Raw genomic sequence first — 13,429 nt, 5'->3', positions numbered from 1 at the left:
TACTACGTATCAAAACTGTATTTGCATTTGAAGTTGCCAGCTTAATCATGGCAAATTTCTTACATATTTATATATGAGATTAGGCTGTTTAAAGGTTTGTATATTTTTTTTGCTAAAAATACTAGATTGTGAAAACAATACAAACATACACGAATGTATGAATTAAAGTCAATCCTTGAACTATTCATATATTTTAATCAAATATTAAACTGTTGCATTTTAAATTTCAGGTTAAAGAAAAAGATTCACACATATTATACAGAAGGACGATTTTAATCCTGCATTTTCCTGCAGTAACATCCACTGTTGGCTATACATGGATTGAAACTGCATTTGCCAAGAACTGTGAACATTAAGAATCTTTACATGAAGTCACGTGTTGATACAAGCACATAGACATCTTCCAGCACCAACAGAATACATACGTAACATACCAAATGGTCTTGATGGATAAATTTGCTTCATCATATAATTTAATCTAGTTAAATTTACAGTTAATGCAGAATTTCATTTTAATTTATACCTTTATTACACATTCTAAGATTTTAATTATTTTAAAAAACCCACTGGCTCATTCAAGATTGTAATTTGCATGGCAACAAACAATGGGTTCTAAATTTCTTAAAGGTGTCTTCCTTTCAATTTGTAGCACCTGACTTAAAACCTTTATAAAAACAAAGTTTAAATTCATGTAACGCAGTCATTAAAATTCATTGTCACTGTTTCTCTTGTGAGAAAAACACGTTTCAATTGCTGCTTCCCAGACTATATACTGAGCAATGGTGTATTATTATTTTCAATTGGTTAGCAGAATTTTACTCACATAAATTTATAGCCAGAACAAGAACTCATCCTCTCTGAATGGCCTTCCACTCAAAACAGTGATGGTAGTAATGTGTAAAATGGATTTGAGGGTCTGACTTCCTACTTAATATTATCAAACATGCTTCCAAGTATTCTTGGAAAATATTTTCAAATATGTGCAAATATTCTACCACATGACACACTACCATTTCTTTAACCATTTCCCCATTGTTCATTCAAATCATTTGCAACTGTTTGCTATTTTGAGTAGCGTTGTGACGAACACCCTCATCCAGTTTTAAGCAAGACATTACATCTTTAGGATTAATGTCAAAGAAGTGGGTCCAAGAGTGAGATGGTTTTAAGGCTTTTAATATACTTTACCAAATAATCTCCAGAGTAGCTTTAACAACTATTAGCAACAATATGTTAATACGCCCACAAGGTGAACTTGGTGACAATGAAGCAAATTCAACCACAGATCTATTAGATGCTTAAGCATCTCAAAACTATCACACCAAAGAAGCAAGGAGACAGTTATTACTGGTGATGAAGCCAAATTCAATTTCTTTAAAATATTAATCAGCTTCAAAAATCATGATTTGACTAAATCATGATTATTTGTAAACTAATCAACAGAAAAGCTATCCACACAAAGTCTACAGTGTTTTTCCAAAAATAAAAAGTTAAAAAGAAAGAGAAAAGTCAGTACCAAATGACCAAAAATTTTTATTTAACTAAATTCTATTTCATGCATAAGCATGACAGTCTCCCCTGTTTATTAGACTTTGGCAATTAAAAAAAAAAAAGCAGCCTTATACACAACAGTGAAAATGCCAAGGGGGAGGGTAGGCTACAGTTTTACTGTAGGATAAATATATATATTTTTAAAAGGCCTCTCTCCCTTTGGCCATGTCAACAATCAGTTCAGACCATTAAATACAAATTTTCAAAATCACTTCTTCACTTCTCCAAGATCTTCGATGCTATCATCATCCACCTACAAAACACAAACAATTACATTTCATGAGTCCTGGTATCAACTAACACAGAAGCAACTTGCTTTAAGAACTTGTTACTACAAACACACAGATACTCACCTCTGGCCATTTTTCCTGAATGACATCAATTATGTCATCTGTAAAGTCTCCCTGAATGATGATTTCATCCTCCCCTGTTACTGAGGCACCACAGGAGAATTTCTGAGCAAAAAATCTTTGTGCTTCTTTAAGATCAATTTCTGTTATTTAAAAAAAAAGAAACAACATGACTATAATTGGAATCATACGTCAAAGGTATTTTTCCATCTTGAAATTAAATCTGCATTTTAATTTCATAAAACAGGTTGTGTTAATGGATTTCATGTTCCGCTCAGAACAATAATTATAAACTACCCACAGCCAGTGATCTTAACATTAATAATTCAGCTTATATTTTCAAGGTCAAATAAAACCTCAGTACATAAAAATAAGATCATCCATACTACCTATAATTCATAGATACAGTTAAGACCAAAATAAATCCAGGAATACATTAATTCCACCATTACACATTCACTTCCAAGTACATGAAGTTCTTGTATCCTTTTTTACAAAAGAAAAATTTACAGCAGAGAAACAAGCCTAATATTTATGATGTGGTTTTTCAGTGACTGTTTTTCAGTCCATGTTGTCAAATGAAGAAGCCCATGCACCCTGGTTTCACTATTCATTCAAGGCTTCAAGGAACTGAAGGGGCCCTGAAGCAGGACATTCCCCCACTACCCACCTTCCCTCACCCTCTGCTGTCATCCCTGAAGGGAAAGGTTATTTTGCAACCCTCTGGCCTCTGGGCCTACAGGGACAGAGCAGCAGCACTGATGGACTTCAAAGGGAAACCTGTCTAGCCCTCCTCATTCTACATAAAGTGTGCCCAAGCAGATATTCTGGAAATGAAAAAGTTAAACGAGTCCCCCTGCAAAAGATTTTTAAGCTGCTTCAAAATCTGATTTTGAAGCTATAGTTAGAAATGCAACCTCTTAACAAAAAACAGAACTGTTAAAGTTTTCGTGATACTAGATATAAAAAAGAGAGGATGGATGGATGAATGAATGAATATAATTCACACACTTTAAACATACTTAGGCTTAGACTCACCAAAAGTTGCAAGGCCACACACTCTTGTTACGTATTTCTTCTTTGCTCTGGGAATTTTGGCTATTGTAACCTTCTGGGGTACAGTCTTCTTTTTTTGCTTTATTTGACCTCTTCCGCCTTATTTATTAGGAAAGAGCTCAGGATTAGCTGTATTGTTTGTAACACACATAGAGAATACTGTCTTTAAATGTATTCATTTTCAAAAGGTACCAAATATTAATTTCTAAATTTTCTTTTTCTAATACAAAATTAATAAACACATGCAAGAGTATTCACTCAATCCACACCTACGAGTAGTGTGTGCACTGAGGGCTGAGGACACAAAGATAAACAGAAAAAGAACATAGTCCCTGCCCTCCAGGGACTCTCAGTCTAGGGCAGGGAGATAAAAAGTTAAATAACTACAGCATCTGATACATCCTGTAAGAGGATCCATGGATACAGCACTAGCAGAGCTTTGCAGAGGAATGGCCTCTGCTTCCAGAGGGGAGGAAAAGTTTCCAAGAAGAAGTGGCATCTAAGGTCTCCCAGAATAAAGAATGGTCCAGTCGAAGGGAGAAGGGCTGGGGAGGTATAAAAAGGATACTCCAGGAAAAGGAAAAAAGTACAGAGACAAGAAAGGGCATTATGTTTGAGAACTGCACTTGCCTTGATGAAGGACGCTTATGGATATGTGGGAGAGGAAGCCAGAAAAACAAAGATTATATACCAATCACTGAAGGACCAGTAAATCAGCTCTGTCATTTTATATTGTGAAGGAGAGAAGCCAACGAACAACTGACTATGCAGCAGTGATGAAACCAGACTTACGTTCTGTCAAGATCACCCTACAGCAGGGAGGGTGGGTTTCAAAGAGCAAGGCTGATAGAGAGGCCACTGTCCCCAGCTCCTACATTAGTTCAGGCAGACATTAATCAAAGTCTAAACAAAGCAGTGGCAACAGAAATGGCCACCAGGCACAGGATATATAGAGGAAGGTGAAAAACAGAATTCAGAACTGATTAAAAGGGGCAGAAAGAGAGAACCTAAGATGGGTCTCAGGTTTCCGGCTCAGATGGCGGCATAAACTGTGCCGTCAATAACCAAAATGGAGAAAACAAAAGACATAGATTTGGGACTCAGTGAGTTTATTTTGCAAGTGCTGCATCTGAGGTGGCTGTGAGACCGTCCATATCTCCAGTCTAGAGACGCGGGCCAGGACCAGAGATACGGATTTGGGAACTGTAAATGTGGAGTGGTGGCAGAAGTGAAAGATGTGAAAGAATCATCCAGGGAGGACAAGCAGAATGAGAAGGTTAAGTGGGCTGAGGACAGAATCCTGCGAAACACCAACTTTTAAGGAACAGAAGGGAGAAGAGAAGTCTGCGTGCAAGGCTGAGGAGGAATGAAAGGAGAATGAGGGAGGAAGCACACCACTTTAAGAAGGGAGCTCCAGTGCTCTTACCACTGAGTAATCACCCAGCCTCGTGCCCCTTGTTGGAGTGAGTTTCAGTGGCATGGAAGTCAGGTCAGGACAGACTGGGGAGTGAAGAGTGAATGACTGAAATTAAAGAGGGGACAGTGAGTCCAGTCTTACTAAAGAAGTCTGGCTAAGAAGGGCAAGGGGAGGTGAACAGGGCAAAGACAGACATGAGCTCTTAGGAGAACTTCTTTTTTTAATGCAAAGTCCTGAAAATATTTATAAGCCAATTTTAGTCATAGGGAAGAATTAATTAAGGAAGAAGAAACAGGTGAGGACAGGATCCAGGGCACAAAAGAATTCATTTTGGGAGAGGTAGACAAGTACACACAACAGCTATAAAAAGAAATTCAACTGACCTGACAGAAGTAATGAGAGAACAAAATCTTTTATAAATGTCCTCCCTCTAAATAGAAGACAAAGGTATTTTAAGGCAGGAGGGTATAGCTCAGTGGTATGTGCCTAGCATGCACAAGGTCCTGGGTTCAATCCCCAGAACCTTCATTAAAAAAAAAAAAAAAAGCAAATCTAATTACCTCCGCTTGCAAAAAAATAAATAAATTTTTTAAAAACCCATAACACATAGGTATTAAAAATAATAATAAATCCTGTAGGAATACAGCCAATATTTTTTAAAAAGGTATTTCAATAAGGTAACAAAGTTTTTACGTCATAAACAAGCTGGCTGGTTGCTTTTTACACATATATATGGAAAATAAAGCACATTTTCTTAGGTTCAACTTACTGATAAAGCCCAAGTTATACGACATCCAGTCATCTTGAGAATATGATTCTGCGTCCCGCTGTATGGTATACACACGGAACTACAGTAACAGCTAGATATTCCCCACTTTGGGAATGCCTTCATGTCTTGTTTCTTCTAGCAGAGGGAGGGTATGTTTGTGGAAATCAAATTATGGATTTAGGTCTCACCTCTCTTTTGTTTTTTCTTCTCTTCCTCTTCCCCTGCTGTTCCTTGACCCTCACTAATTCCAGTTTCTTGTTTGGGTGAATTTTCTAGATGTAAAAATGAAATCCAAAAGCATTAACAGCACTTCATATTTATGTTAAAAAATTACTTTTGAGGAACCTCATACACAAATACGGTATTTTACCAACTTATAAAGCAAGTGATTATATTGCTAGATTCCTCCCAAGCCTAATTCTGAAGTCATTATGGTAAGTGCATGGTGACAGAAGGTAAAACCAAGTCTTTGATATGTGAGGATGATTTTTTTAGCCACATTAAAGGAGCATAAAACACTCAAGCCTCCACAGAAGTGTTCAGCATCTAAACATACTAATCGTGTTAACAGAAGTCTGGTCCTGAATATGAAGAGCCCCTCAAGTCACATCGTGTCCTAGGCAGGTCATGTTCAGGGCCTGCCACGCAGACCGACCGTCACACCAGAGTTGAGAGTTCTTATCCAAACACTGACAATGACTGTGTTGCTTCAGGGGCTGTGCCTCATGGAAACTATCTGAAAATCAAAGCAGCAAATAGTGGGCTAACACTGGATGTACTTTACAGGCTTATTCCCAGCCTGGGATTTTCCTCCTTCCTGCTACTGCCTTCATTTTTACCAATCTTGAAAGAGAAGCCACCAATTTCAGCTAATTGAGGACATCTGTTCCTCTGCAGTCTTCCTTACCTCTGGCAACAGCAACTCCATTCTTTTAAGTTGCTTGGGCCAAAAATGTGGCTGTCCCTTCCATCACATTACCCATGCAACAGATAAGAAGACCACGTCAGCTCTACCTCCAAAATCTATCCAGAATCTGACCACTTTTCACCACCTCCACTGCCCCCACTCTGCTTCAGGGCGCCAGCGTCCTGACCGGATTACTGCAGGAGCCACCACCTATTCGGTCTCTCTGCTTGGCTGCTACGACTCTCTTCAGCCTATTCTTAACACAGCAACCGAAGAGATACTATTGAAACGAAGGTCAGACCTTATCATCACTTTTCTGCTCAAACCCCTCCAATAGCTCCTCATCTCACTCAGAGTAAAAGCCAAGTCCTGGCCTTTAAGACATGGTCCTTCGTTACTTCTGACTTCATCTCCTACTCCTCCTTTAATAAGCTCCAGAAACAAAGGTCTCCTTGCCGTTTTCTAAATATGCTGGTAAGCTTTTGCCTCGGGGCCTTTGCACTGGCTGCACCATCTGCCTGTAAAGTTCTTCTCCCAGGTATCCAAATGATTCTCTCTCACTGATTTTAGGTCTTTGTTCAAATGCCATCTTTTCAGCAAAAGGCCACTACCTAAAATTTCAAATTCCCTCCCCAACAATTCTTATCTCCATACTCCCTGCTTATCACTATTTAATGAACTCATTTCATTTGTCTTGTTTTACTTATTGTCTCTCCTTTTAGAATATAATTTCCAAAGAGTAGGTCTTGTTTACTGCTTTATTCTCAGCATCTGAAACAGTGTATAGCATATAGCACACTCACACAAAATAATCTGTTACATGAATGAATGAAAATATATATGCCCCTAAATCATTTGCTCTTCTTTATATAAGAAAGTTGATACTCTGACCTATCTTGTCTCAGAGAGATGACACATGAAGCAGTGTGTGATTTTATATATATAAGGAATTTTAACCCAAGAACTTAAAACAGTTTTAAAGTTAACAGATGTAGAAAAACATAATTCTGTAATATCTTACTAAAAGAGAACTTCCATAGCTTTAAAATAATGCCTTATGTGCATCTGTTTCAGGTATACAAGCTTTGAGAAAGAAAAAAAGCACGTTCATACCTACAGTAAGTTTTGCAAACTCATTTGGAAAATTCTTCTCTAACCATTGTCTACATTTAGCAACATCAGGCATATATTCACAGTACTGGAAGGGGAAAAAGAACAAACTGAGTCACTATGGAGCATTGTCAATCATTTTAATTAAAAATCATTCCCTATGCTTGCTATATATAGAATGATGACAAAACTAACTACTCCCACCTGACATTTTATCCACAGGAAATCTCTCAACCAGGAAACACCCCATAAGAAATTAAAAATTAAAAGGACTAAGCACCTCCTCACTATAGTAATTTATTGCTTCTCCAACAAAGGGCCATTAGAAAAAGGAGGAAACAGACAAAAACAAGCATGTCTACTTCTTTCTTTGAGCACAAGGTGTCTCATTATTTTCATGACTTGCCCAGAGAGCCTGACTTAGATGCTTATCAGCAGAAAGTCTTACACATAATTTATACTTTCTCTTCTCTGTTTGGATGTTTTATTTTGGCTTGAAGGTTACTCTTGTTTTATTAGCTGACTACTCATGAGTTCCATGCAAAAAACAAACTGTACAGCCAAGTGCAAAAGATGCACACAAAGGACTCAGAGTCTAAAGAAAATAATTTGTAAGACCGTAAAATTATTCTAAACCAAAGTTCTCTATAAAAGGTTGAAACTCTGCCATCAAATGATAGAAAATGAAAAATAAAAGAAGTTCCCAAGCTAGCTCTGAAATCAATAACCTCAAACGCAGCAATTAAAAAAAAAAAAGGAGGGGAAGGGTGTAGCTCTGTGGTAGAGTTAATGCCCCGCATGCACGAGGTCCTTGGTTCAATCCGCAGTACCTCCCTTAAAAAATAAATAAATAAATAAATAAACTTAATTACCTCCCCCAAAATTTAAAAAAAAAAAAAGAATTTTAAAAGGACTTACCTCTGTTGGTAATGAACAGACTGGGGAAATGGAAAGAAAAAAAGATTTAAAAATTTAAATAAATATATACACATACACATACAGGGCTCATCATAACTTTTATTTTACATTTGACAAAATGCTTCATTTCTATATTTTCCTGTAACTATTCTGTACCACTTCTCAAATACTATCCATTATGCGCCCCACATTTTTTTTGAAGTCAATGGCACATGGTTAATAGAGATATTATCTTGGGTTTTTTTTGATCTAAAGAAAAATGTCTCCTTCAGTTGATGGAACATCAAACTATACTATTTTGCATATCTTAAGGTTTTACCACAACCACTTCAATGGATCTGAAACTAATCTTACAGGGTAATAATTCTCCACACAACAAAGCTTGAATAGAGCTGGTTATTCTTTTGATAATTTCACCAAAACAGCCACTACTTTTTATTCATACCAACACATTTGTAGACGTCAGTAGCACTTTTGCTACCATTTCTTTGCAATACATTTTTCCTTTTCTTTTTTCTATTATGCTACGTAAGACCATGAAACTGAATGTTCTTCCTTAGAAGGGACATTGGCTCAGTCTTGTCATTGCATAGCCTGCAAAGGCTAAGGGGCTAGAACTCAAAGGGTTTCCCAATTTTAACTCTAACTCTATTACTGGGTCAACTGCTTATTTTATTTTTATATTTAAGGTGAGGAATGGAGTAGTTCAGTGTGCCCAATACTTTGAGATTTGTGAGGGAAAGAAGGGGTGGTACACCATTACTAACATACTGGGCACATGCCAGGCACTTTGCTATGCTTTACATTATTATGTTTAATCGTTACAACCCTATAAGGTAAGAATTACCATATATGTATTACAGGCAAGAAAAATGAAACTTGGAGTAAATAACCCACTTACATCTGGCCAGGACAGGATTTGAACCCTGGTCTGATTCTGAAGCTTGTGCTCTTAACCACTAAATGGGATCATACACTATGTAAAGGCAATGTAGCTGTGTGCCAGTCCATTATCACTATTTTATAGATGAAGCCTTGAAGAAAGTTAAACAGCTAATCCAAAGGTGGTATGAAGCAGCAGAAAACTGGAATCTAGCACCTCTTTATTTCAAGTTTAGAGTTCTCTCCCAGTTAAGCAGAGCTCTCTAATTCCCAAAGTTCAAGTTCAAATGCTAGTAGGTACAGATAGCCACACTTTGAGGATATAATTATAGGTTAAATATCATTACAGCAAATACTAAAGCCATAAAACTTTGCACACCATTTCAAATACTATTCAGTTTAGCAAAATTCTAATATGATGAAAAAATTCAGACAATTCTTTCAAGTTCCCTGTTATTTGCTTTTAAAGTCAATTTCCCTCCACAGATGATTTACTATTTGTAACCTGTACCTCTTCAATGAAAAGATCTAGCAGTCACCAGCTTCACATCCCTAACAGTGGAACAACCTGACATTATGTATCTGCTGATGTGACACAACATGAAGAACAAAGCATCATCCTCCGTGAAACCTCCTGCTGTGGTCTGAAGCACACACATTCATTACGCTGAAATTCTAATGCCCGGTGTGATGGTGTTAGGAGGTGGAGCCTTTGGGAGTATTATTTCATTTATTATTCTCAACAGCCCTCTAAAGCAGGCTCTACTGTTAACCATTTTATGGATGAGGGAACCAGCCAAGGCCACCCAGTGAGTAAATGGCTAAGCCAAGATTCAAACTCAGACTGACTTCAGATTCTGAAGGCTCAAATGTCTCCTGGGAAATGACCCCATCCTACCTACCCTTGTTTCTCACTACACTCCAACCAGCATTCTGCTCCAATCAGCCCCTTTCCTTCCCTTCCCTCTACCCTGAAGACACCCTACTAAATCTTGCTGCCATATTGTTCTTAAGAATTCCTTCACCTTTCCTTGCAACTTCTACTGATTATCTAAGGCTTCTCACTTCCTCACTTCACTTTCCCAGCTTCCCTCTGAACAAAGATCCCCCCTTTCCTGAAATCCTAATTCAGAGTTATAGTAAGTATCATTTAATTTAGCATTTAATATTCCTTAAGTGCTTTCCCTACAACTAGACCTTAAACTCCTTGAGGAAAAGGTAACACAGTCTCCATCTTAGTGCCTGGAGTATCAATACAAACCAGGGAGGGAAATAAAAGTAAATCTTTCTCAAAAAGGTTAGGAACCTCTGGTCAACACAAATTATCACTGGGGTGGAATGCATATTTAGTGGAATTGTTCAAAGCCATCTTAGCAGCGACACAAGCAACTGAACAGAATGCCTTTCATATACTGTATTTCATCAGTTCTCATTTTTGGGATTTTTACAGGGATGCATCTTATAAAATATGGCATCTTAGATTCGATGAATTAGTGTACAAAGAACAATAGCTCCTAACTACATCTGACAAACAAGGGTGAATAAACTATACTAAACTAGTATACTTTTCTAATAATAATAACAACAACAACACTTACTGTACCATGTTCTTATGCTAGTTGTTGAGCCACAAGCTTTGTATGAATCATTTGACTTAAGATGTGATCATCACCTTCATTTTACAGACCTTAAGAAACAGACCTCTAACCTTTGGTGAAATTAGGTAAGTTGCCCAAGGTCACACAGCTAGAATTAAGCAGGAACAGCTGGTAATGCCCAAGGTAAGGATGCAAACTCTGGTCCATGACTCCAAATGCAAACAGTATAACCAGGTATGATCAATATATTAACAAAACTCAATCAGCCCTACAAAAAGTTCCCCTGCCTACTCTCTGAGGTATTTTATACTAATTTTATTTTATTATCAAAGATAGTCAATAAATGATGAATTGACACAATGTTTTAGCTCAGTGACACCACTCTCCTTCTAGGGTACTTAAAACTCCAGGTGAAATCTCTATCGCACTCACAGAATGTATGGTCCACGAGAACAAGGACCTTTTCTGTCTTATTCATTATTCGGTCCCCAGCACCTAAAACACTGCTAGGCACATAGTAAGTAGTCAAAAATAGTTACTGAAAAAAATAGCATTTACTTGCCCTTTTACTTTACTGTCTTCAAAATTTCTGAAACTTTCCAAGATGCTAATAAAATTAAGAGTATCTCTAATTCGTAAATATTTCTGTATTGAAAATGAGGAAAAACACGCAAAGGGAAAGTAAATCCTGATTTATATTTTATTAATCAAACCAAGAACACTTTCCCAAGGCTGAACTACCACCCATCTCTCCAACCTCGTCATCTTCCACTCATTACTGACACCATCCGTGTACTACACACTATACTAACACAAAGCTGCTTACTTCTCTGCAAACAAGCTTTTTCTTGAATAGCTGTTCACTTCATCTGGGATGCCCCCCCCCCACTTTCTTATCCAGTCCTTGTCATCCCTTAAGATTCAATGTCTCCCAAGAAGCTCACCTTTAATAGCCAGACTAGCAAGAAACATTAGGCTGAAATAATGTATTTGCAATATCGCTATTTACTGGACTGTAAACTTCTCCAGGCTAAGTAGCAAGACACAATTCACTCAGGTCAGGAAAATCTGTTAACCCACACCTCCTCTTCACCAACATCCCCACCTCCCAGTTAAGGATTCACCAAATGACAAAGACAGATGAAAAAAAGGATTACTAGTACTAAATGTATCATAATGCATAAAAATACAGTCAGTAAAAGCCATTTTCTGGCCTATAACACTTGCCTCCACAGTAAAGCACTCGAAGCGGGTAATCTGCATCTAACTTGGTATTGCTCCTTGGGTCTCCTCTGCAATCGTGCCCACCAGATTCAGAAATGTCAGCAGCCATTTCACAAACCTGTAAGCAAGGAAGATAACATATCTTCACTATTTTGGACCAAGACCCCCAGAGAAGCAGTGTTCAGATGTAGTCTCACCTCCTCCTACCAGAAATCTTCCCACTCCAAATCTGTTTCAATTCTTCGTTGAACGAAAAGATACAAGTTGCATTAGGATTCATAAAACATGAATAATTCTGGGCACACCATTTTCCAGGTCTACAGGGAGGCAAGTGACAACAGTGTCATGGACCATGACAAGCAGGGGTTGGGAGGCACTAGTGGAAGAGGAAGCAATGGGAAAAAAGGATGGGGAGAATGGCCTCGGTAGAGAAAGGGCAAAAGGTCTGAGGGTAATGTGGAAGGGATGCAAACTGCAGCAACAGAGGAAGGCCACAAAGCAGCTGGAAGAGGCTGGAAAAGCCTACGAAGAAGGGGTGGGTCACCGGAGGTGCCCAAAGGCAGGGTGTGGGCTAAATGCCAACGGAGGGACGCTGAAGAGTCAGGAAAGGGGATGGGAGTGGGAGGGGGCGGGGAGACCACTCTGTGACAAGAGAAAATGTGGGCAAAAGAACCCGGAGGGGGCAAAATGCAAGATCACTGAGGCGCCAAGGGCGGGCAGGTGTGAGGGGGCGACCTGAGGCGAAGGGGCAAACGCGGGGACACCAAAGGGGCCCATGTGGGCGGGGGTGTGGAGACGCCCGGCCCGGCCCCCTTCCGCCGGGCAGTACCCCAGCTTCCTCCACGCTCTCTACGAGCTTCTCGGAAGTGGGAGAGGCACAAGGGGTTGTTACCCAGGCGGTCGCACAGCCTCCGCCGCCTCCGCTCCCGCCACTACCGCCAGCTGAAGCAACACATGCGACTCCTCTTCCCTGCCCAGAGCCGCCCGAGAACCCGTCAGCCAGCCGCGGTCCCGCGAGACAATGAGCCTTTATCGCGAGATTCAGGCCGCCTCTGGGCGGCTGTCGCGAGAAGCCTGAAGGCGCGGGCGGAGAGGAATAGGGGAGCATGCGCGTTTCGCTCAGGGGCGGAGCCAAGCAGCCCAGAGGCTGACAGCCAGTAGGCGGTGCTCGTTACTCGCGGGAGAGGATGGGTGGTGCGCGGTCCGCTCCGCGAAGGGGACGCTGATTGGGAAGCGGAGACGTGCGTCTAAGTCAGTAGTGACTCTCTATTACTGAGCCAGGGAGACGTTGCCCCGGGGTCTAGAGTGCTTTCTGGAGTCCTGACTAACCTTCAGCCTGTTGAGTAAGTCATTCTTCCGCAGGGAGATTGCAGAGAAGGCATTTGATTTCATTTCAACACCGTACCTTCCATTGGCGGAATTCTTCTTGAAAAGAAAGTATCAGCGCTGTTTAGAATTTCCTCTTCACCCTAGCAACTGTTTGGTTTTTTTTTGGGGGGGGGGGTTATTTATTTAAGTGGAGGTACTGGGTATATGAACCCAGGACCTTGTGTATGCTAAGCGTGCAGACGCTACCACTGAACTAAACCCTCCCAGCTAGGTTCACACCCTCCTCTTGTTTACCTATCCTTATGTGTGTTGTAACTT

The 13,429-nt window shown here is 39.6% G+C and overlaps 1 protein-coding gene across 3 annotated transcripts; it reads right to left on the bottom strand.

The window, feature by feature from the left end:
• Positions 1-254: 254 nt before the first annotated feature.
• DENR (density regulated re-initiation and release factor) lies at positions 255-12,821 on the bottom strand. Of its 3 annotated transcripts, none has more exons than XM_010995912.3 (9): positions 12,675-12,806; positions 11,980-12,022; positions 11,786-11,900; positions 8,079-8,098; positions 7,164-7,248; positions 5,332-5,415; positions 2,940-3,056; positions 1,905-2,044; positions 255-1,804 (listed from the first exon to the last, which is right to left on the bottom strand). In XM_010995912.3, exons 3-9 carry the CDS (start codon positions 11,889-11,891, stop codon positions 1,760-1,762), a joined length of 597 nt encoding a protein of 198 aa, XP_010994214.1. In that variant the 5' UTR covers positions 11,892-11,900; positions 11,980-12,022; positions 12,675-12,806; the 3' UTR covers positions 255-1,759. The 3 variants fall into 3 exon arrangements, with proteins under 3 accessions (XP_010994214.1, XP_031298452.1, XP_010994213.1); XM_031442592.2 differs by having other exon boundaries at positions 11,980-12,099; positions 12,675-12,805; XM_010995911.3 differs by lacking the exon at positions 11,980-12,022 and having other exon boundaries at positions 12,675-12,821.
• Between the last annotated feature and the right edge of the window lie 608 nt (positions 12,822-13,429).

This window comes from Camelus dromedarius, chromosome 31 (assembly GCF_036321535.1).
Source record: "Camelus dromedarius isolate mCamDro1 chromosome 31, mCamDro1.pat, whole genome shotgun sequence".
Classification (NCBI taxonomy): Eukaryota; Metazoa; Chordata; class Mammalia; order Artiodactyla; family Camelidae; genus Camelus; species Camelus dromedarius.
Note: the sequence above shows the minus strand (reverse complement) of the source record. Positions and strands in the feature narration are given on the sequence as shown.

Bases quoted from the DNA above. Each gene is read 5' to 3' on its own strand.
- DENR (XM_010995911.3), bottom strand. From the start codon at position 11,891: ATGGCTGCTGACATTTCTGAATCTGGTGGGCACGATTGCAGAGGAGAC. The intron at 5,416-7,163 runs GTATGAACGTGC...TTTTACATCTAG, and splicing joins GTTTGCAAAACTTACTGTAG to AAAATTCACCCAAACAAGAA. The intron at 3,057-5,331 runs GTGAGACCTAAA...CTAATAAATAAG, and splicing joins GAAGAAAAAACAAAAGAGAG to GCGGAAGAGGTCAAATAAAG.